The sequence below is a fragment of the Grampus griseus genome (assembly GCF_964374135.1).
Source record: "Grampus griseus genome assembly, chromosome: 20".
Taxonomy (NCBI): domain Eukaryota; kingdom Metazoa; phylum Chordata; class Mammalia; order Artiodactyla; family Delphinidae; genus Grampus; species Grampus griseus.
Genome location: NC_139014.1, coordinates 54586901 through 54609829, shown reverse-complemented (window position 1 = coordinate 54609829; position 22929 = coordinate 54586901). Strand labels below are relative to the sequence as shown.

The 22929-nt window shown below is 37.0% G+C and overlaps 3 protein-coding genes across 8 annotated transcripts in view; 2 read left to right on the top strand and 1 right to left on the bottom strand.

Moving 5' to 3' along the window:
• NF1 (neurofibromin 1) overlaps positions 1-22929 on the bottom strand; it is a 248699-nt gene that overhangs the window by 54789 nt on the left and 170981 nt on the right. The window lies entirely within an intron of this gene.
• Positions 650-9195, top strand: EVI2B (ecotropic viral integration site 2B). The gene is made up of 2 exons (XM_082678344.1): positions 650-753; positions 7543-9195. Exon 2 carries the CDS (start codon positions 7558-7560, stop codon positions 8911-8913), a length of 1356 nt encoding a protein of 451 aa, XP_082534470.1. The 5' UTR covers positions 650-753; positions 7543-7557; the 3' UTR covers positions 8914-9195.
• Positions 14457-15989, top strand: OMG (oligodendrocyte myelin glycoprotein; the record flags this gene model as incomplete). The annotated part of the gene is made up of 1 exon (XM_082678929.1): positions 14457-15989. One exon carries the CDS (start codon positions 14457-14459, stop codon positions 15780-15782), a length of 1326 nt encoding a protein of 441 aa, XP_082535055.1. The 3' UTR covers positions 15783-15989.

The following is a 22929-nucleotide window of genomic DNA, read 5'->3' as shown; positions in this document are numbered from 1 at the left end:
GTTAACTTATTTAAAAAATGATTCCCAATTTATTTTACTTTGCACCGACACTTACTTTGTCGGTAACCAAAGAGCTGTGGACTTGAACTCAAAAATCATTTAGGAAAGTATTTGGTCAAAAATTAATCACACTTTTACCTGGGCTTAGCCTAAATTATGTATGAGGAAATAACATTAACATTTACTGGGTATCTACTGTGTGTAAGGCATTTACACATGTTATGTTATCTTACTTAATCCTCACAAAACTCAATAATAGAAATACTCCTCCGGAGGAGGAAATGGTGACTCAGAAGTGCAGCGACTTGCCTAAGGTCATACAAGAAAACAGGATACATCATTCACTTGTTATGAAAAGAAATCTCACTATGGGTAATAACCTGACTGGCAGTTTTTCCTTACAACATATAATTTTCTCTCCAAGGTTCTATTTTAAATTATATAATCACATTACTAGAGAGTCTCAAATGTTTACCTCTAAATGTTAATTAAAAGCACTCAAATCATGTAGCTCCAAATTGTTTCAAAATAAATTCTGTTAAAGTAGTACATTTCTTAGTCATTTTGTGGCTTACTGCACTTCCGGAACCAACTATTGATAAACTTCCTCTTTTTCTACAGAAACCATTTCAGTTTGCTAAAGGACCATTTTTAATCTGAACTGAACCACCCCTTTTGCTTTCTTAGCCAAATGACCAAAATGTCCAGTTAGAACAAGAATTCAGCATTCTGCAAAACAAGTTAACAGCTGAGGTAAGACAATTTTCACACTGGTAATCTGGTTTGATCTTTGCTTTATACAGAATTTATTTTTAAAACTAAAATTTCATTATTATTTTAAACTTAAAGTCTGAGAGTCTAAAGATGTCTATAACAGGTATTGTGGTTTTGTTGCATGGAATTTTAAAAATTCAGTGTTGAAAAAAAAATTTTCACCTAGGTTTCTATAATGTTAACCCTTTAAAGTTTATTGATTCACTATGTTTGTTGACCTTAGCTCTGTAATTAAAAGAAATAAATCTATAGCCACGACAGAAAACGCTAAGGGTTGGAAATAAAACTAGAATTCATGGGGATATGACTGAATTTACAACCCCAAAATACCAATTGCTAAAAGTTCTGATTTGCTGTCTATAAAATTCTCCTGTATATAAGCATAATCCACAGACCTAAATTATTTTTACTTTTTAATCCCCTTTAGTTTCCATGGTAAGAATGGTCACCTTCGCCTAATTAAAAAAAAAAAACCCAAAGATGATTAGATGAGATATTCAATTATCATCATATATGCTTTATTTTTCACACAAATAGAATTTTAAATTTAAGTAATAATGATGACATGAAAATATTATCCTTCATTTTTACAGCTAAGAGAAAACTGCTATGATAAAATGTGTATATATATACTCATATCATCTACATATTTATGTCATGTATTATAATCTGAGTCTTTGGTAAACAGTGTAAAATAGATATAGAAAAAAATACCCACAGAATAGAAAGTTGTTAATATGGAGAAAAGATGCTTATTCTGTAAGTAAGCTGGACAATTACAAAGTGAATATCCTCCAAAATAAAAACTGCAAAGAGTTTACATAGACTTGTAATATAACAGTTATAAAGTGGGTGGTGATATCCTATTTCAACATTTCATTAAATACTTACGACTTTCCCTCATATAAGTCCACTTTGGATTTCTTCTAAGTAACTATTACAGAAGTTAAAAAAATAAAGATTTGTATCTCTTTTTTTGGGCAAGACTTGTCTATATATATACATATATTTTAAAAATAATTAATTAATTAATTAATTTTTGGCTGCGTTGGGTCTTTGTTGCTGCGTGCAGGCTTTCTCTAGTTGTGGCGAGCAGGGGCTACTCTTCGTTGCAGTGCTCGGACTTCTCATTGCGGTGGCTTCTCTTGTTGCGGAGCACAGGCTCTAGGCATGTGGGCTTCAGTAGTTGTGACACGCAGGCTCAGTATTTGTGGCATGTGGGCTCAGTATTTGTGGCTCACAGGCTCTAGAGTGCAGGCTCAGTAGTTGTGGCGCACGGGCTTAGCTGCTCCGCAGCATGTGGCATCTTCCCGGACCAGGGCTCAAACCCGTGTCCCCTGCACTGGCAGGCGGATTCTTAACCACTGCACCAGGGACGTCCTGTCTATATATTTTTAAAGGGTCAGTCTCAAATGTAGAGTTTAATAGTGCTTGTGTTTTTCAACTAATGCCTATATAATTCTACTCAGAAGGAAATTATGAATTCTGAATAAGTCTGAAATTGTTAAATATAAATCTGATGCCTATCAATGTCCAATCTTTAAAAATCACCTCAAATATGACAGCTTATAGGCTAACCATTCAAAACTCCCAGAGCTGTTTTCATAGTCACAGGACTAAAATGGTTTCCTGGTAGTTCTTGTCCAACCTTTTATACAAGACTAACTCCAAAAGTTACTAACATATCTGTTCCCAGAGAGCTCACATCTCCTCCCCTCATAAAGCATTCCTATTTCATAATTTTACTACGAATGTAACAGAAGGAAAGAGCTCTAGTACAGGACTGACTGGTTTCTGTATCAGTGCCACTGTTTAGAGCTGTGACACTTTGGCAAGTTACCCAACTTCTCTGTGCCTCAGCTTTATCTGTAAGATGATGATAACATCACCTTGCTCATTAAAATAGGATGGTGCTGAACATTTGGCATGTACTCAGTAAATGGTAGCTATTACTATTGATAAAAAATAATCATCAAATAATTCCTATCATAGTTCAAAGTTAATTTCCCTTTCTGCCTTTCCTCAAGATATGGAACTGCTGTGTTCTTCCTTTTCTGGTTTCATAACATTACTAGTTGGAGATACAATAAAATTTAGGTACACTATATTTTAATCTATTATATTATAACATTATATCAAAGTAACCAAACTTCAAATGATATTTTTGATACTGCTACCTACACTTGCCTTGTCTAGGATATGCTATCCAAATCTCCTTGATTTCCCTTAAAAGACAACGACATCTCTCTTATCATATCCAACTTAGCATCAATTTTAAATGCTAAATCCTTTATGTACTTATGCATTATATCTATGAGAACATGTCTAATATGTGGGGACTCCTACTTCACTATAACTGCCTTTAAAATGCTTAGTTAAAACAGCTGATTTTTTTCTTCTTTTTAAAAAATGTTCTAGACCAAAATCACAGACTTAAACCTCAAAGTCCAAAACTAAAATAATGAGCAAAATACTGCCGTGTAAAAGTAGACAAATTCAGGGTTTCCCTGAGCAGCAGACTAAGGGATTTCTAGAAAAATGCTATATAGATTGTGCATAGGTTATTTAGAGTAATTAACAAGTATGCTTCTGGGTAGTGCCAGGAAAAAAAGGGAGGTGGGGAATCTTAAGGATACTTAGAACAGATAGGAGAGCCTGAAATGAAAGGTAAGTGAGTTTGAGAAGGTGGGTGATTTAAGTCCTGTCCTCCATTTTGGGAAGATCGTTCCTCTTTGCTGGTTCCCTGTATCCGCAAAGACGGAGAGCAGCATTTTGTGGTTCCTTCTTTCTTCTACTTCAATCTTCTCCCCCAACGTCTAATTTTGTTCACTTTAACCTTCTACCCTAACTTCTTGCTAAATGCATAAGCACTATTTATTCTTCAGCTTTTTTATTAACTTCTCTTCAATACCTTCTCTAATCCATTTACCTTCCCCTTTTCCATGTATTTGCTGCTTACTCTAAGTTTTGCTTTATTTTTCTCCTTTGTGTTATTTTGTATTTCTTTGTATTCCTTTTTCATTTCATTTAATCCAATATTTTCTCCTCCTTTTTACTCCCTTGCCCCATATGGTTCTTTCTTTCTACCCTCTTTCCCTGCAGAAGCAATGTTGGTATTTCAGGTATACATGGCTTATATATATATTTAAAATACATATGTTAAATAACTTTCTGCATTGGTAATAACACTGGCCTCACTGTCTCTGAACTAGAAAAAAAAAGCCAGTTTCTTCACTATTATACCCCCTATTTATTCTTTTTTAAAATCCTGTTCCTTTTTTCTGGACTATTCTGAATTGCTGTAGTAGAATTCTAAGACATTCTAGTATTCTGACGTAGCAGACCCTAGGAGGTTAGATAGCTAACTGAGGAGTTGGAGAAAGGAGTAGGATAGGTAAAAAATAGAATTTGGTCTTAATATTGCTGTAACCCTTAAATGACAAGTGGCAAATCTCACACACTGAAGGTCTACGACGTTCCTATTGACAAAAGAGGCTATGAACCTATCAAAATTGATCTTACAGACTAAACTGGTCTGATAATTATATTCCTATTTGGGTTCTTTCCTTCTTTAATGCCTTTTTCAGCTAACTGAAAAAAGGAACTGTGTGGGTTTTTAAAAAAAATTTAAGAAAAGTCACAAAAGAAGAAACACTTTTTTGGCGAAGACAATTCATGGTCTATGTTTTCTGTTGCTTTGGATGGCATTTTTTGAAAACTAAAGTTAAACTCTAAAGAATAACACTTTCCAATGAGGCCTTTTTTGGGGGAAGGGGTAATCTGTAAGAATAGGAGGTAGGAACTGCATGGATGATAACCAACTAGAGATGATTTAAATTCCCATATTTATGCCGAAAGTTTCAATTTTTTCCTTATTAAACCTTTTGCAAAGTTGATATAAAGCATAATTTAATAACTCAGATTTTACCTTCTCTGCTTACATTCTGGTAGAAGTATTAATAAACTGAAAAACTGACATGGAAAAGAACCAAGAAGCCCAATACAGGTTAAGCGTTTACTGAGCTGCTGACACACACAGCAGCACTCTGCTGTAAAGGAATCAAAATATAAAGACATGAGGCAGCTTGGGGGTGGCAGAATAGAGCATATGCTTTGGAATCAGATGGTCCTGGGTATAAATTCTCAGTCTGCCGCTAATAATGACATAACATTTGGCAAATTGCTTAAAGCATTTGAATTTCTCTCTTTATCTATAAATCAAGGATTACTCCATCTTTCTCAGAGTTATTTAAAGGTTAAATGAAATGAAGTATGGAAAACACCTGAGACGGTGCAACACATAGGATGTTCTAGATAAGGAATTTTCTTTGTTTCTTTCTGCCTTCTTCAAGGTTCTTTAAAACCTTGTTTGAGGGGGTGGGGATAATAAAAAGAAAATGTGAAAAGTAATTTAAAAAACACAATTATTTAAGAGAAAAGAAGTGTGAGTGAGGTACATACATGAAGAATTATCTAAGGAACTATAAAGATAACAAGAACTTCGGGGATTCAGGGAATGGCTGAGCTCTTTGGGCTGTGGTCAGTCACAGAGAATTTGGTCTAAGAAGGGAATTTAAGCTGAGGTCTGACAGACGAGGACAGGTTCAGTTAGGCAGCCAGAGGGGGAAGAAGAGGCTGGGTTTGGAAGAAAGAACACACTCTCAGAGGGTGAAAAATAGCATAATGAAAAGTGTCTGTTTAGTAAAAAAAAAAAAAAAAGTGTGTGTTTAGGGAGTATGTAAGATAAGGAATGAGAAGTTTCAGTCATGAGATATGAATCTGGACTGGTAATCTTGAGCCAGGTGGAAGAAAATTCAGTTTAGAATTTTTATCTTGACAGCAATGGGGAACTCTCAAGCAAGGGAACAGTAACCTGATCATACATGCTTGTAAGAAGACTAATTCATCAGCAGTGTGCAGGGGGTTTAAAGGAGAAATATTTTAAAATTTAGGCTTTAAGTATTACAGAGAAAATAAAGAGACTGTACAGGAAAAAAATTACGTCTTTTTTTCTACTGTGTACCGAGTGGCAGAGGAGTAAGCAATGAAAACTACTCAAACATACTGAAAAATCTATTTGCAAAACTTGAGGGAGTTCTTCTTCTATTACTGTATCCTGCACAGACCATCAAATCTCTCTCAGATTGCCTAAAAATCAGAGAAAAACTATAGTTTCAAATCATACAGACCAGGATCTAAAACCCTGAGATTTTCCTTTCCCTGATGTTAAGAAATAACCAAATAGTTACCATTGTGTTTAATGATGTGCAAAACAAGTATATTACACACGGAGCTGAAAAGCATCCTCACTTGACAGATAAGGCATTTGAGAACAGGAGAGATTAAGTGACTAGTTCTCATGGTTAGATAGGTAGTTAGGTGGTAGAAGTAGAACTGGAACTTAAAACTCTTCAAGTTTTAGCATCTGCCACATCCCACAAACTTATAGACGTGCCTTCTTTTCTTAGGTCCTTTATGTTGTTCCCCTGGCTGGAATATTTTATTTGCTTAATTAATTCTTACAGACCTTTCAAGATTCAGTTCAAGTTTTACTTCTCTGAGAAACCTTCCCTGAAGCCCTCCCAGGCTAGCTTAGTTCCTCTGTGCATCTTCTGCAAACCTTTGTGAGAAAACTTATCAAATTATATTTATTTATTTATTGTTTCTACCAATAGAAACTTAAAAAAAAATTGGGGGGGTATCTCCTAAACCAGAACAGGGCCTGACACAATGGTGGTGTTCATCAATTAATAAGTGAAGGCAGCAGCAAGACTGCTTACTCAGCCAGATTCAAAGAGCACTTGAGGATTCTGAGCCTAGGACGATGAGTTGAATCTAATCCTTTAAAAATATGAGGTCCTAATATAAAGACACTGTGCTGGACACTGATGCTGCTGCAAAGATTATTTAATACAATAGATTCTGTGCGTGAGAAACTCACAAAGGTAGTACCATTAACAAAAATAGAGAATTTAGGACAGGAGTCACTATCGAGATGAAGATGAATTCTGTTTTTAATATGTTCAATTTGCTGATAGTGATATATATAATGGAAATGTCCACCAAGAAGTCACACAGATGGAAGAAGAATTAAGGAAATTTAGGCTGGATATACAGGTTTGGGAGTTAGAGCATAAAGGTAAGAGCTGAAACCTTACAGATTCAGGATTAAGAAAAGTAGTTAAGAGTGAGGACAGAGTACATATCAAGTTATCAAGTACCATATTTAGGATGCAAGAGAAAGACAGGAGCTAGTGAGATGAGCATGAAAGAAAGATGACTACGAAGAGCTACTCGAATAGCAGTGAAGGAGTAATCAACAGTGTCAAATGTGATCAAGAGAGGAAAAAAAGAGAAAGAAAAGACCACTGGATTAGGTAATAGACGGTTACTGGTGTCCTTCGAGGCAGCAGGATCAAAGTATTTCTAGCAGTAAACAGAGGAAAAAGTAGCATGCACATGGTACCAGCATATAGAGCCTATGCATTTGAGACGTATGACTGTGAAACGAAGGACTGTAATGTAATAAACCTACAGGGGCAGCAGGGCCAAGTACAGATCTTATGAAAGAAGAGAGATCACTGCCTATGAATTCCAAATGTTATATGATAAATTAGAGTATATTTAAGAGTTGGTCACATTAGCCCATAGTGTATCAAGTCTAAATTAGGAAAGATAAGTACTTATCAAATACCTACCTACTTTATGCCAGATAGTAAATGATACCTAATTGTCCTTCTTTCTTTTATTATAAAACTACTGGTAAAGAGGAAACATTCTGAAATGGATCCCAAATATTTCACCATAATTTTGTTTTGTGGACATCTGAACGACACTTGTTTCTCAGAGACAGAAGCAGCTACAACAGAGAAGCAACCACAGTCTCCTATATTTAGAACATCAAGGTCATACGTCTCAGCTAATTCTCAAAGCACAACAGAGAATCCTTTGGGTCAACCAACACAATTCAACAACCTTTCTTCTGGACAACCAATAACAACTGCCGAAGTTGCTGCTGGACAACCAACACCAGCTGTCAATGTGTCCTCTGGGAAACCAGCAGCACATACTTCTGCTGGACAACCACTTGCCTATAATGTCACCAGACAACCAATACCAATGGCCAACACCTCCTCCCAAGGGACAGCACTACCTGTGTTCACCTCTGCCAGACAACGATCAACACCTGCCCATTCTTCTACCAGACAACCACCAGCATCTGTCTGTACTCCCACTCAACAACCATCATCTATCCACACCTCCTCTAGAAAATCAATACCACCAACTGCTCATAATCTATCCATACAACCAACACCAACTGTCAGAAGTTCACCTAGGAGTACACCAGGATTCAACCTAGAAACTACCACTAGAAACAAGAGCCCACAGAAAACCAATTCTAATTCAACAGTGGCCATATTAATTGGTTTAGTTCTGACTGCTATGGTGGTAGCTATAATCATGATTGTATTGTGGAAATGCTTGCGAAAACCAGTGTTACATGATCAAAATTGGGCAGGTAGGTCTCCATTTGCTGATGGTGAAACCCCTGACGTATGTCTGGATAACATTAGAGAAAATGAAGTGTTTCCAAAACGTACATCAATTGTTTCACTTAGGGCCTGGAAACCAAGCAAAAGCACACTTTTAGCAGATGACTTAGAAATTAAGTTGTTTGAATCAAACGAAAACATTGAAGATTCTAACACTCCCAAAACAGAGAAAATAAAAGATCAAGCAAACGGCACATCAGAAGACAGTGCTGACGGATCAACAATTGGCACTGCTGTTTCCTCTTCAGATGATGCAGATCCGCCTCCACCGCCTCCTCCCCCTCTTGATTTGGAAGGACAGGCGAGTAATCAATCTGACAGACCCACAGTGACAACTGTATCTCCTCTTCCAAATGATTCCACCAATCTCCCACCACCTCTGGACTGCCCCAATCACGTCTGTGAAGATCATGATTCTGAGTTCAAACAGTCATTTCCACCTCCCCCTGACTCAGTTAACTTGACCCTGCCTCCAGGAGATTTTATGAAAAACCAGGAGATCCAGTGTCAGCAGTTCCCTAGTCCTCCTGACTTTGATCAAAATCTCAATGAATCCCTGCCACCCCCACCTGCAGAACTGTTATAACTACTACTCGCTTTTTAGCTGATTTTCTATTCTTCTCAAAGGACTCCAATCTTTTGTTTTTCTTCATGTGATGAAATACATTAAATGGCAATTGGTAGCCACTTTTGATTTTTATTCAGGAACTACCTGAAATCTGCTCAAAGCCTATGTGCATAGGTGGAACTTTAAAAAAAAAAATTATATAACAGTGGTCTATTTACTGGCTATAGGCCCTAACTTTAATGTACAGTACATTTTACATATGTGGATGGTATGTGTATCAATAACTTAGCCATTTTGGAAACAAGCAATCTACATATGCTTATTATTACCCAATAGATATTTTTTTCCCTGAAAAGCTGTGTATAAAGTTACCTTGAATAAATAAAATTTTATTTTTCCATTTCAAAGTTTGAGGGAGTGTGTGTGTGAGAGAATTTAAATATATACTCCAAGTTTTAAACAAAACTGTAAGTTTTAAATTAATACCTCGGGTATTAAATAAATATTCCAAGTGTGTAGGGATGAGAGATTAAAATGCATGTCTATTTGAGAATAAATTTCCTTTTAGCTCTCATTGGAAACTGTCAGACAAACATATTAAAGCATCAAATTGAGGGGCTGAGTTGGGGACATTTACTCTGAAAAAAATACGAGCACACACCATAAAACGTAGACATTTTTCTTATCTTGTTGGGGGAACACAAGTTTTAGAACTAACCACTTTAAAAAGTTTCTTCTTCTTTTTTTTTGGCTGTGCTGCACAGCTTGCGGAATCTTAGTTCCATGACCAGGGACTGAACCCGGGCCCTCACCAGTGAAAGTGTGGAGTCCTAACCATTGGACTGCCAGGGAATTCCCAAAGTTTCTTTATATGCCTCAAGCACCCCCCAAAAATGAAATCTTATAAAAGAAAAACAAAAAAAAACCCCCAAAAAACACACCAAACCTCTATGGCTTCATTCCAAATTCGGATGACTTTTTTCAGAAAAAAAGGATTGTATCAAAATACAGATGGTTCTCAACTTTAAAAAACTCTTAACTACCTTTCTTACACAGAATTTCATCTTTTATTCATTACCTGACAAGTGATAAATCTGAGTTATCAGAGTAGGGGCGGGCCCAATCTTTGTCAAAGTTAAGACGGAGAGAGTCCACTGGCTGATCCTTGTGGAGATGCCAGCCCATGCCTGCAGAAGTGCTCCTCTGCCCAAAAGCGCACATTCTCCCGCCTTACCCCACTCGAACTCGGGGGACAGTCACTTAGAATGAAAGACGGAGGCCATAGTGGTAACCTACCCTTGGAGAACCTCTCATAGCTCTGGGATTTTTCAGAATAAAATATGGTATTTACTGGCAGCACTGGTGTTCAAGAAACCAATAAAGCTCCACCTTAATAAAAACTAGCAGGCTTTTGGACACCAAAATTTTATATACAATGTTTCTCTTTAAATCCTTTAAAGAGTACCTTACTGACTCTTAAACAACTTTTTATCTGCAGACACACTTCCTTTGCACTTCTTATTTTTCTTGAATAAGCATGATGTTTATTGTCATATTACACTGGTTTTCCTCTGTCTTCCACATTAAAAAGTTCTTTCATGTATTTTTCAAACTTACCGTTTTTGAGGTTAATTTATTTAGCAGCAATTAGGAGGTTAAGAATTTCTGCTTATTCGTTTGAATTTTAAGTATTCTAGTTAGGGTAAATAAAGTATAAAGTTTTTATATTTGGTCAAGACTTTGACATGCCTTAAATCACCATAACCTTTCTTGCTTTACATATAGGATTGTTACCTAACGGGCTCTTTCCATACTTTTGCTCTTCTTTTTCATCACTTTCTTTTCCTGACCTCTTGAAGGAGCAGTATTGGGAAATACCAACCCTCATAGACAAATCAAAGAGCTGATGACCTGGTCATAGTCGTGTCTGATTTCTTCAAACACTACAGAGGCAGCTTTTCTCCTTCTGTTCTTTGTACAACGGAAGAACAGACTCCTGTCAGCAGCTGCTTTTTGTTTTTTAAGAAATTCTCTGCCAGGGGGAAAGTAATTCCTATTTACTGAATGCAATTTTCCCCACTGAGGTCAGTGGAAGCTGAGCAGCCAAACAGCGGCAATCCTTTGCCTAATCAGCAGAAAGAAACGCAAGCTAAAGAAACACAGGAGAAAAGAAAACGCTGGAACAAAGAAAAACCTACAGAAAAGACTAAAGAAGCAGGATTCAGAAGAGAAAGTTTATTTCATGACTACGGCAAAAGGACAAGGCACAGGGGAATAAAAGGTAGACTGAACTACATACTACACAGCAGTGGTGCTCTTACCAGATCCCATTAACCAGAGTCAGAACAACCCTCAAGACCATCTAGTTCAGCTCCTTTTATTTGTTAAATGCTGAGAAAACAGGCCCAGAGAGAGTAAGTGACTTGCTCAGAAGTGGTAGTGAAAGCTGAGTTTGTTACCCGACTCCTGGTTCAGCATTCTTTTCACTAACATAGGACCAAAGAGCACCTACCTCACACATCGCAACATACATTTATCACACATGTATTCCATTTGGTGTTGGTGGTGGGCAACACAATGAATTAGATGAGAGTGACTCTAATTGTTGTTATTACCTAGTTCTGAACAAAAAGTGAAGTAGCAAAATATATGGGCACCTATAAGTAAAACACTGCGATATTAGTACATGATTAGACAGATCAATGGTACAGAATGGAAAGTCCAGAAACAGACTCAAATCTCAAATCAGTATTGGGACAACTGGATAGGTACTTGAAAAAGATGAAACTGGATTCATACTACATTAGAATAAACACCAAATAAATCAGAGATATAAATATAAAACATGAAATTATATAAAAAATAGAAGAAATATGAGTGCATTCCTTTATAATCTGAAAGTGGGATAAACCTTCCTAGTTGAGACTCAAAATCCAGAAGCATTAATTAAAAAAAAAAGGAAGTCCAATTACATAAAACTTTTAAATGTAAAACAAACACTATTAAAAAAGAAAAAAACATACCTTTGTCAAAAGACAAAGGACAAACTGGGGGGAAAATGTGCAACTTAAGTTAAGACAAAGGGCTAATATCCCTAAAGTTTAAAAAACTTAAATACAGACTGTGGCGGGGGGGATACCCACAACACACTAGAAAAAAACATGCAAAACTTATAAAAGATAGTCACAGAAGAAAAATTTAAATGATCCTTAAAAACATATATAAAGCATACAACTTTTCTTATAATAAGCAAGATGTATTTAAAATTGAACTGAGATACTATTACCCATCAGATGGAAATAAATCCAAAAGGGAGAGGCCACGACAGTGAGAAGGCTGCGTACCTCAAAAAAAAAAAAAAAAGAGTGGAGCAGAAGTTGTCATAAATCTGGTCTTATTTTATAAAGCCCCTAATGAAAGTTTTCCCTTTTACATTATTTCATGTAATTTAAAAACAATGTAAATTGTTTTTTCAGTAAGATAAAATGTGAAACGTTCTGAAGAAATCAACTAAAATTTATGCTATTATTATTTTTTTTTTTGCGGTACGCGGGCCTCTCACTATTGCGGCCTCTCCTGTTGCGGAGCACAGGCTTCCAACGCGCAGGCTCAGCGGCCATGGCTCACGGGCCCAGCCGCTCCGCGGCATGTGGGATCTTCCTGGACCGGGTCACAAACCCGTGTACCCTGCATTGGCAGGCAGACTCTCAACCACTGCGCCACCAGGGAAGCTGCTATGCTATTATTTTTAAAACATAAAATCAAATAAATGGTCATTCATATAGTACCAAAGATGTCTCTGGAGACAACAATATTCATATCCACTGACCAAAGTAATTTCATGAAGAAAAAAATCCTTAACCCAAAAGACATCAAATAAAATACATTTACTTTACTACATGAACTGATAATTAAAAGAATTAGATGCTCATTAAAAAATGCAGCCTCGTTTGTGCATAGCCTGGGTCAAACAATCCTTTGTATCAGAAAGATAAAAACAAAATAATCATATTTAAGTACTTATGTACTTCTCCAAAAGATGAACAGTTAGGTGGTTGATAAATGTGAAAACCTGATTGTATATAATAATCACCATATTTGGTGGGGGGGGGTACATAAAAAAACCAAACAGATTGTCATATGTTATTTTAAAAAGTGATGACAATTGTACCATTTTAGAAAAAATAAAAAGGCAGAGTTAAAAAATAGTTAAACTAATATCTTAGAAAACCATCCACAAGGAAGGTCAAATTCATTTTCAACATTTTTCAATGTATAAAATGAATGAACAGTAGGAGCAATAAAAAGAACCACAGATTCTTCACGAGGTGAATGTTAAAATGTGGAGCCTAAGCTCAAATACACAGAAATGGGTAAAGGCCAGGTCTAATGTGCACGAGGTTTTCCATCCTACAGCAAATCTGAGATATATGGGTACACTCAACACTAAATTAAAAAAAAATTTCTTTTGGTCCATTCTGTTGCGTGTGCACCTCTTGCAATAAATTTGAGTCAGCACCAATGACAGCTCTGCAGTCCTCCTATGTGGTACTGATCAGGTGGTTGCAGAGCTTCAGCTCACAGCAACACAATGCAGCTGAGCAGGCAAGCACAGCCCACAGCCAGAAGCGGTTCCTACTTTCCAGAACAAGGCGACCTTTAAGCTTAAGTTTCCCGGAGAAAATGAGATGCTGATGTAGAAGACAACACTATGGTAAGCTGTTATTTAAATCAGTAAAAAATCGACTTCGGAATTTTTTTCTTTTTCCTTTTCTTAAGAGAAAGTCAACGTTAGGATTGAATATATATTCAATAGCAAGTGCATGCACCAGAAATTTGCTGCAGTGTCAGTTGAGGGATTTCTTTCTAATATTCATTCACTTTGTAAATATACACATTGTTTTCCTTTAGAATCGGCACTGAAAAGAAATCACTTTATAAAATGTGAGATTTAAAGGTATGGTGTTGGTCAGATTTTTCAAGTGCCTTAAAATGTTTTGCAAGGATATATTTATCCTGAAAAGACAAAGATGCATTTCAAAGTATTGTCTTAATATCTAAATAAAATCTCATCCTACATACACATTGACTATTTTATTACTGCAGAGATCTGAAAAAAACCAAAAACCAAAAATAAAAATAAACAACCAAAACAGACACGACAGCCATTTTTTTCCCATCTGAGTAAGGAAGAATATTATCAGAAATAGTAATAGCTTAAGATTCCGACTCTTTATTTGCCGAGAATGCCATTTTATAATATCAACATTCTGGGAAGATAAATAAGAAAGACTATGGTAAAAGAAGGGAGAAAATAAATGAGAAAATGCAGAAGACAGTAGGGGGAGAGAGTCTCTATCACATAGCCCCAATTGAAGGATTAAGCATTTGGACTATAAATGAAGGGGAGCTTTGTTAGTTTAATCACTGGAACAATTATAAAAGAGCTCAACAACAACGAGGTTTATTGAAAATTTTGCCTAATGCTAACTGACCCATGCAGATGCCTAATTGTATTTGCATATTAAAAGAAGGGTGTATCTGTTTGTTTCCAGGCTTTGATGGAATATCAGATATTGAAAATGTCTCCCAGCCTGTTCATCCTTCTGTTTCTCACACCTGGTATTTTATGCATTTGCCCTCTCCAATGTATATGCACCGAGAGGCACAGGCATGTGGACTGTTCAGGCAGAAACTTGACTACATTACCATCTGGACTGCAAGAGAATATTATCCATTTAAATCTGTCTTATAACCACTTTACTGATCTGCATAACCAGTTAACCCAGTACACCAATCTGAGGACCCTGGACATTTCAAACAACAGGCTTGAAAGCTTGCCTGCTCAGTTACCTCGGTCCCTCTGGAACATGTCTGCTGCTAACAACAACATTAAACTGCTTGAAAAATCTGATACTGCTTATCAATGGAACCTTAAATATCTGGATGTTTCTAAGAATATGCTGGAAAAGGTTGTCCTCATTAAAAATACACTGAGAAGTCTTGAGGTTCTCAACCTCAGTAGTAACAAACTCTGGACAGTTCCAACCAACATGCCCTCCAAACTGCATACTGTGGACCTGTCTAACAATTCCTTGACACAAATCCTTCCAGGAACATTAATAAACCTGACAAATCTCACACATCTTTACCTGCACAACAATAAGTTCACATTCATTCCAGATCAAGCTTTTGACCAGCTCTTTCAGTTGCAAGAGATAACCCTTTACAATAACAGGTGGTCATGTGACCATAAACAAAACATTACTTACTTACTTAAGTGGATGATGGAAACAAAAGCCCATGTAATAGGGACTCCCTGTTCTAGCCAGATATCACCTTTGAAGGAACATAACACATATCCCACACCTTCTGGATTTACCTCAAGCTTGTTCACTGTAAGTGGGATGCAGACAGTGGACACCATTAACTCTCTGAGTATGGTAACTCAATCCAAAGTGACCAAAATACCCAAACAATATCGAACAAAGGAAACAACGTTTGGTGCCACTCTAAGCAAAGACACCACCTTTACTAGCACTGACAAGGCTTTTGTGCCCTATCCAGAAGATACATCCACAGAAACGATCAATTCACATGAAGCAGCAGCTGCAACTCTAACTATTCACCTCCAAGATGGAATGGTTACAAACACAAGCCTCACTAGCTCAACAAAACCATCCCCAACACCCATGACCCTAAGTATCACTAGTGGCATGCCAAATAATTTCTCTGAAATGCCTCAACAAAGCACAACCCTTAACTTACGGAGGGAAGAGACAACCACAAATGTAAAGACTCGCTTACCTTCTTCTGTGGCAAGTGCTTGGAAAGTAAATGCTTCGTTTCTCTTAATGCTCAATGCTGTGGTCATGCTGGCTGGCTAAGGGTCTGCATTTTCTGAAATTAATGAAAGAACTCCTCCCTGATGTATAGTTGGGAAGATATGCCCCTATCTAACCAGTGACTCAAGCTATATTATGTATTCAAGAAAGCCAGTCTCACATTTCCGACTCTGATGTGAATGAAGCAACTCGTCTTAATGAAGAAGTGCACAATGTCTCGGTACTTGCTGCTACTTTACTGTCTTAATGAAGTAAAACTAATGAGTTTCTTTTTTTTAAATGAAATGTTTTCTTTTTAAGGCTTCAATTTACTGCACAAAATATAAAGCATCTCAACTTTAATATGTATTTTATGTATGTTTACACTGTCAAACATCTGGGAAAAAATAAAAGGTCTATGCTCATAACTGTGTCACTGGCTTTCTAGTCATACCAACTTAATCTACTTGGTAGAATCAAAATGACTTAACCTTTTTTTGTTCTAGGGTACCTTGGTAAAGTCTTTATGGCAAATGTAATATTGGAGGTATCCAACAGTTCTGTCACCACATAAAGTAAAACTGTGGTTGCCTCCCTATGAATGGTTATGTCACATCATTATTTTGCACACAAGCCATGATTGTTTTAAATCTAAATGATGTCCTGCTTCTGAGGAACTCTTGGCTACTTTACAGATTATATAATGGACAAAAGCTCTTCAAAAAGCTAGAAGACACTAGGCTTTGCATTTTAATAAGTAAAGTTTAATGGCGTTGTTTTTTGTATTTAAGGGAAGTATTAAAAATGTAATAAAACTTTCAAGCTTAAAGACATGTTAAAATATTTAAAAAATTAAAAGCATCCTATGTGCAGGAGAGGGAAATTTATCTTTTGCACATTGGAAGTTAGAATCTGACTTACCTAAGTTAAAAATAAGATTAGTTCCAGGATAAAATCATGGGGGTCTAACAAACATGGGCAGTACTAAGGAAGGGAAGGAAAAGGAAAGGAGAAAGGGAAAGAAGGCTGGGATTCATCTGGTGCTACGACCAGGTGATGAACCCAATAAAAGAGACAATAGGAATACAGCTGGGCATGGGACAGATCTTGACACTCCAAACTGCACTGGGACTTCAACTAGAAGAAAACAGAATTTTCTACAAATATACAAGTAAGCCATCTTTTGAATCAGAGAAACACATAAGTAATAGCCAAGAGTCAGAAAAAGAGGCCCAGCAACACAGCTAGATTAAAATGCAAGACAGCATAACTGAAATGGGTGAGCCACAAATGAGGAATTTAATTTGTGAGACATAAGGAAGAATCTATTTCAAGCATTCTTAGAGTTGGTAAAAGACTACAGATAGAAATTTTTGGGCTCCTTCCTAAGGAATTTTAAAACTAAGATTTCTTTCCACATTTGGAAGCATTTCTATTCAGAGACAGAGAAAAGTAACAACCTTTTAATATGCTCTTTCTTTTTTCTTTCTTTAAGGGGCAGGCTTATGGAAAAATTACTTTTAAGCTTCAATGAAGCAGTTCCTCTCCTATACTGACTTAGTACAGTGACTCCTGAACATTTTTCTGCCCTGGCAAACCTAACTGGCTCACTATTGTCAGGAGGGAATCTCACCATGAAGAAAAGAAATTATATGAAATAGTCCCTAAATGATTTGAAAATGGGCAAGCTGTTTCTCCTCCCTCCCAATCAACAATCTAGTATCTTCACCATCAATGGTAGAGGCTAATTGCTTAGATATTTCCTAATCTACCACATACTTGCATCTTGTTTTAAAAATCCACACACAGAATTGCACAGAAAGTAGGTTTCTTAAAAGTAACTGTCTTTCACTCTGAGGGTGCCAAAAATTCAATGCTGTCTTAGAAATCCTATGAGGAAAAGTGACCAAAAAGTGAAATTTTGTATTATAGCATTAGCAGCACCTATACATTATGCCAATCTTACTGATGTGTCTGCAAAATGCAGAGAAAAAAATGCAGTAAATTTACAAGTACAACATATGTCAACCACACAGACTCTTAAGTCCTCAGAAAGAAGTATTATCTAGCCTTATAGTAATTACATACTTCCTTCTAAGGAAATTGTGTTCTTATCATTACTGATGGTGGAGGGAACAGTATAGTATTTGCCACTCAAACAAGAACTACCATATTATTGGGCTCCATAAACATTTCAAAATGTATTATCCTCAGTGTCTATCTCTCAAGCTCGTAAGTTATATATCCATCCATCCATACCTAAGGTTTGATTTCATTTTACAAGTAACTTTTGTTTCTCCCCAGTCAAGAGAATTCAAATAAGAGCACAAATACAAAAGCAAATGCAATAAGGGATAAAATAGCGGTGAAGGGTATTGTGCTCTGGTGTCAAATGTTCTAGGCCTAAATCCTGTCTCTGCTGCTTCTCAACTGTACAACCCTGGGCAAGTTACCAATGCCCTAAGTCATATGGGCTGGCAGAACTTATTCATAGTGGGTATTTTTTCCTGAGGAATAAATGGCATAATTCATATACAGTCTTATCACAGTGTCTTGGCTCCCCACATTCTACACACAGTAATTTTGCTGTTAGTATTATTATATGTGTGTGTCCAAACCCATGCTTTGAGAAATTCCCACATATGTAAACACCCAAGCGCCACACTCTAAGAGCAAGAAAATGAAATAGTATATTTTTTGCTTCAGTCCCTGATCCTTCACCCTCCAGGATTCAGGTTCAGATGTTAGTGAGACGGAGACACAGAAGAAAGTCAGAGAAACATTCTCTTATCACAGCAGAATGAGAAAATGTCTTCTATGCCTAACTTAAAAGATGACAAATATGTGCTATTCAATGATCTTCCATAACAACGTTCTGAAGCAACAGCAAATTCCTTTACACCAAAAATGTCACACAAAAGTCAGTTTAAAACCTTTATAAGATTATTCCTTATGAAATACATTGTAAGAACTAGATAAGGAATGATACCATGTACTGTAAATGTCATGCTTAAAAGTGAAAAATTATATTTCTATTAAAATTAGAATCAAAACAACAATGCCCATTACCATCAACCTTTTAAACATTATTCCAGAATAAAAAACAACAGACATAGGGCTTCCCTCGTGGCGCAGTGGTTGAGAGTCCACCTGCCGATGCAGGGGACACGGGTTCGTGCCCCGGTCCGGGAAGATCCCACATGCCACGGAGCGGCTAGGCCCGTGAGCCATGGCCGCTGAGCCTGCACATCCGGAGCCTGTGCTCCGCAACGGGAGAGGCCACAGCAGTGAGAGGCCCGCGTACCACACACACACACAAACAAATACTCAAAGAGAAAAACGTAAAGGAGATTGTTAATCAAATGCTCATAAAATTGATAAGAAAAATACTTAGATTTCCCAATGGATAAGTGGGTAAAGGACACAAACAGAATGTTTAAAAGATAGGAAGCATGGGGATTGATAAGTATATGGGAATATGGCAAACCACATAATAACTGAGAAATAAAAATAAAATGTGATACCACGATTATTACTGAAACAGCAAGCAATTTTTTAAAAAGTAAAAAAAAAAAAAAAAATCAATGCTGGGGAAGACGTTAGGAAATAGTCACATTCACATACTGGTACGATTCTTTGGGACAGCAATTGGCAACTGCGATGAGAAAATAGCTATTCTGAGTTGCTGCCTAAGCATTTTACAGAATGACAACCCTACACAGACCCAGAGTCTGGACATTTAGATAAGGACTCAAATTAGGATTACCACCAGAAGTTCCCACTTTGCTTTTCCTGGGGCACCTTTTAAAATAAGCACTTAGAGTCGAGCCTGTAAAAATTTAAGTGACTGTCATCCCAACCACCTTGCAAGAGGTGCTTCCTACCCTGTACTGTATCTCTTGAACTGGGGAAGAGGACTGCTCTTCCCCCAGCTCACTGTGCACCCCCCCAGCCCCCGGCGACGTTTCTGGGATCTCTAAATAATAAATCTTGTGACTTTACTTCCTTTTTCTGAGTGTATTGAAACTGAGCCTTCAATCAAAATGACCCCAGGGGTTTTCACTTCTCTTGAAAATTGAGGGAGCTACTTGCCAACCCCGAGTGGGTGGCTTGTGCCTCCTCATTCAACAAGTCATAATCTGCATATCTTTAAATTAATATACCAATTAACGCAGGAGGGCAACACAGCAATGATCAAAAACCTAAAATATTTTAACCTTTAACCTAGTAAATTCTAGGTAAATACCAGAAAAACAGAATGCTAAATATCTACCATTAGGAAACTGGTCAAGTACGTGATGACCCATGGGCCAGAATATTACATGTCCAATACAAATATTTATGTAGAGGTTTTTTTTAAGTTTGAAAAGTGGAAAATGCATATACCAGAAAGATAAGCAAAAACTATAGGATATATAAACATGCATGTTATAGAACTATGTATAAAAACAACAAAAAAGATAAATATACCAAAATGCTAATATGTATACCAAGTGTGTTTTATCACCTGCTTTGTCTTTGAAAAATGCAAGAGATCTTAGAAAAGAACTATTGAAACAGCTGTCCAAGGGCTCTAGGCTGAGTAAGAAAATGAGATGATGCAAAATGAACTGTGAATAGGAAGGGGTGGTTAAGAAACTAGAGGGTATCATGGAATAAAGATCAGAGACAGAGATGCACGATCAGATTTCTTGGAAGCACATACTTATTATATTAGCTTACGTTAGCTCTACATGGTTAACTGCTGTCAGGATTGTTCTCCAACAAATCTAACCAGACAAGCTCTTTTCTCTCCTAATAACAAAGCAAATGAACAACAACAACAAAAACCCCTCCAAAAAACTTTCAATAATTTCCCATGTCTCAGAATAAAATCTAAATTCTCAATATGGCTTACTATATGATCGGGCCCTTGCCACCCTTTACAGTATCATCGTAAGATTTTCCAGCTCCCTCACACTGTATAGTTCAAACAAAACATCTTTCTGTCCCTGTAATTCACCATGCTCCCTCCTGCCATCAGGCTCTCAGAGATTCTTCACGTCCTCACCACTACACTCCTTTCCCTCTTCTTCCCCTGGCAAACCTTTATTCATCCTTTTTATCTCTGTGTAGATTATCACCTCCTGCTAGGAGGTCTTTTTTCAGGGCGGGGTGGGGAGAGGGGCTAGCTTGATCTGAATTTATTAAATAAAAGGATGAATTAATACAGATCAAAGATATGACTGGTGCGCTAACAATAACCTACTTAAGACAAACCTCAAGTCTTTCTTATTCTAGAGCTTAAGTTTCTTCCAATAGGTCAAAGTCTTAGCTTCATAGTCCAGGGAAAAGAGAGATGAAAGAAAAGTTATGAATGAAGGGGATTTGGCTAGGCTGCTACTTGTCATATAAGAAGTTAGTTCTGGGCAGTGGGGAGTTACCTTTGGAACAATTTCAGAGAACGGTTAATTCTGATACCTGTGAACAATTTAGTACACGTAGATTGCTCAAGGGAAATCAAGGAAACAAAAAAAAAGCCACCTCAATGTGTTAATAATGTGTTAAGCAGATTAGTCTGCTCCACACTTTAAAAACTGTGATACATTGGGGCTTCCCTGGTGGCGCAGTGGTTGAGAGTCCGCCTGCCGATGCAGGGGACGCGGGTTCGTGCCCCGGTCCGGGAGGATCCCACATGCCACGGAGCGGCTGGGCCCGTGAGCCATGGCCGCTGAGCCTGCGCGTCCGGAGCCTGTGCTCCGCAACGGGAGAGGCCACAACAGTGAGAGGCCCGCGTAATGCAAAAAAACCAAACCAAAACAAAAAAACTGTGATACAAGTGAGGTTCTTAAGAAGCTCATGTTTTACGAAATGTCACTTTGGTTCAACGGCCCCAACTCTGTTAAACACGTTCAGGAACCAGTTGAGACATATGCCCAATACACCCATTTATCTTTTCAATAAACCATGGCCTGATATTCTGAATTTGTTGGAAGTTATTGATGAAATCTAAGTACAGAAATTAAACATACACACACAAACACACAATAAAAGCAGCAAAACTGTAGTTTTTTCTGATCAAAACAATTCGAAGAGTATTTAAAGTACACTGGGATTTAATAGAAAGAGCGTGAGATAAGACTGTCATCAAAAGCCTGTGTTGTTATCTTGGGTAAACGATTAAATGTGTCCTCTGGTAAAAATCTTGTTAAGAACACGTGTTCCACATGGGTATTTTAAAGAATAGATAAAACATGTATATTAAAGCACTTTGTAGGTGCTACATAAATATTGTAAATATTACTCCTATGTCTTGTATAAGAGATTCTCGGTAATTAAAAAGATCAGAAATGGAGATAACTGAACCCATAGTGGTACATAATTCCCCATGTATCTGTGTTCTTTAGTTACACTTCAAATAACTAATTTACAAGGTTTGTTATTTATTTATTCCATGGAAAATATGATTTATCAGTAAAAAATTAGATATCTGAATATTTCAAATGGGTATCTCAAGGCCAAGTATCAAATAAATCTGATGAAATACTCAATACCAGGAAATGTAGTTCTTTACTTTGTGCTATTTTGTTGCCCATAGTCACAGCTCAAAAAAACAAAGTGAACACTTCTGGAAGGCTGAGGGAGTTCAAATGCCTGTCAAATGCTTGCCTCAACAGAAAATAAACTAAGATTTAATGGCTTTTCATCGAGAAAGAAAAGAACAAAACATCACTAAGGAAAAATAAAGATGCCATACACCACAAAAACCACTGGAAGGCCCTTCCTTGCCACCCAAAGCCTCAGTGACGACAACTGCACCTGAGCCATTGTATAGTGTAAGAGTAACTGGCACACAGCCACACCCATTTACCAGTTCTATTACTTAGCATCAGACACTCAGCTGCATTTCCTCATACCAATGACAAATAAAGAAAGCCAATAAATGTTTAAAAATAATTTCATCTATCTACAGGCTCTAGTATTTCCTCATGGTATGGCTTTTCTACAATGAGTAAATGAAATCTTTCTTGCTTAACAAAGTATACTTTGATGAAGTGTTATGAGTCTCTTGTCCTGACACTAAATCATAAAAAAAAAGTTGCAGGACATTAAATATAAACTTAGAAACACACTGTAAAGGCTAGTCTCTTTAAAACATAGTAAAAGTAATCAAAGGATGAAGGAGTCACCTGAAACTAGTAAAATATCTTCATATATTAACAATGAGTTG

Coding starts and splice junctions, on each gene's coding strand:
- EVI2B (XM_082678344.1), top strand. CDS start 7,558: ATGGATCCCAAATATTTCACCATAATTTTGTTTTGTGGACATCTGAAC.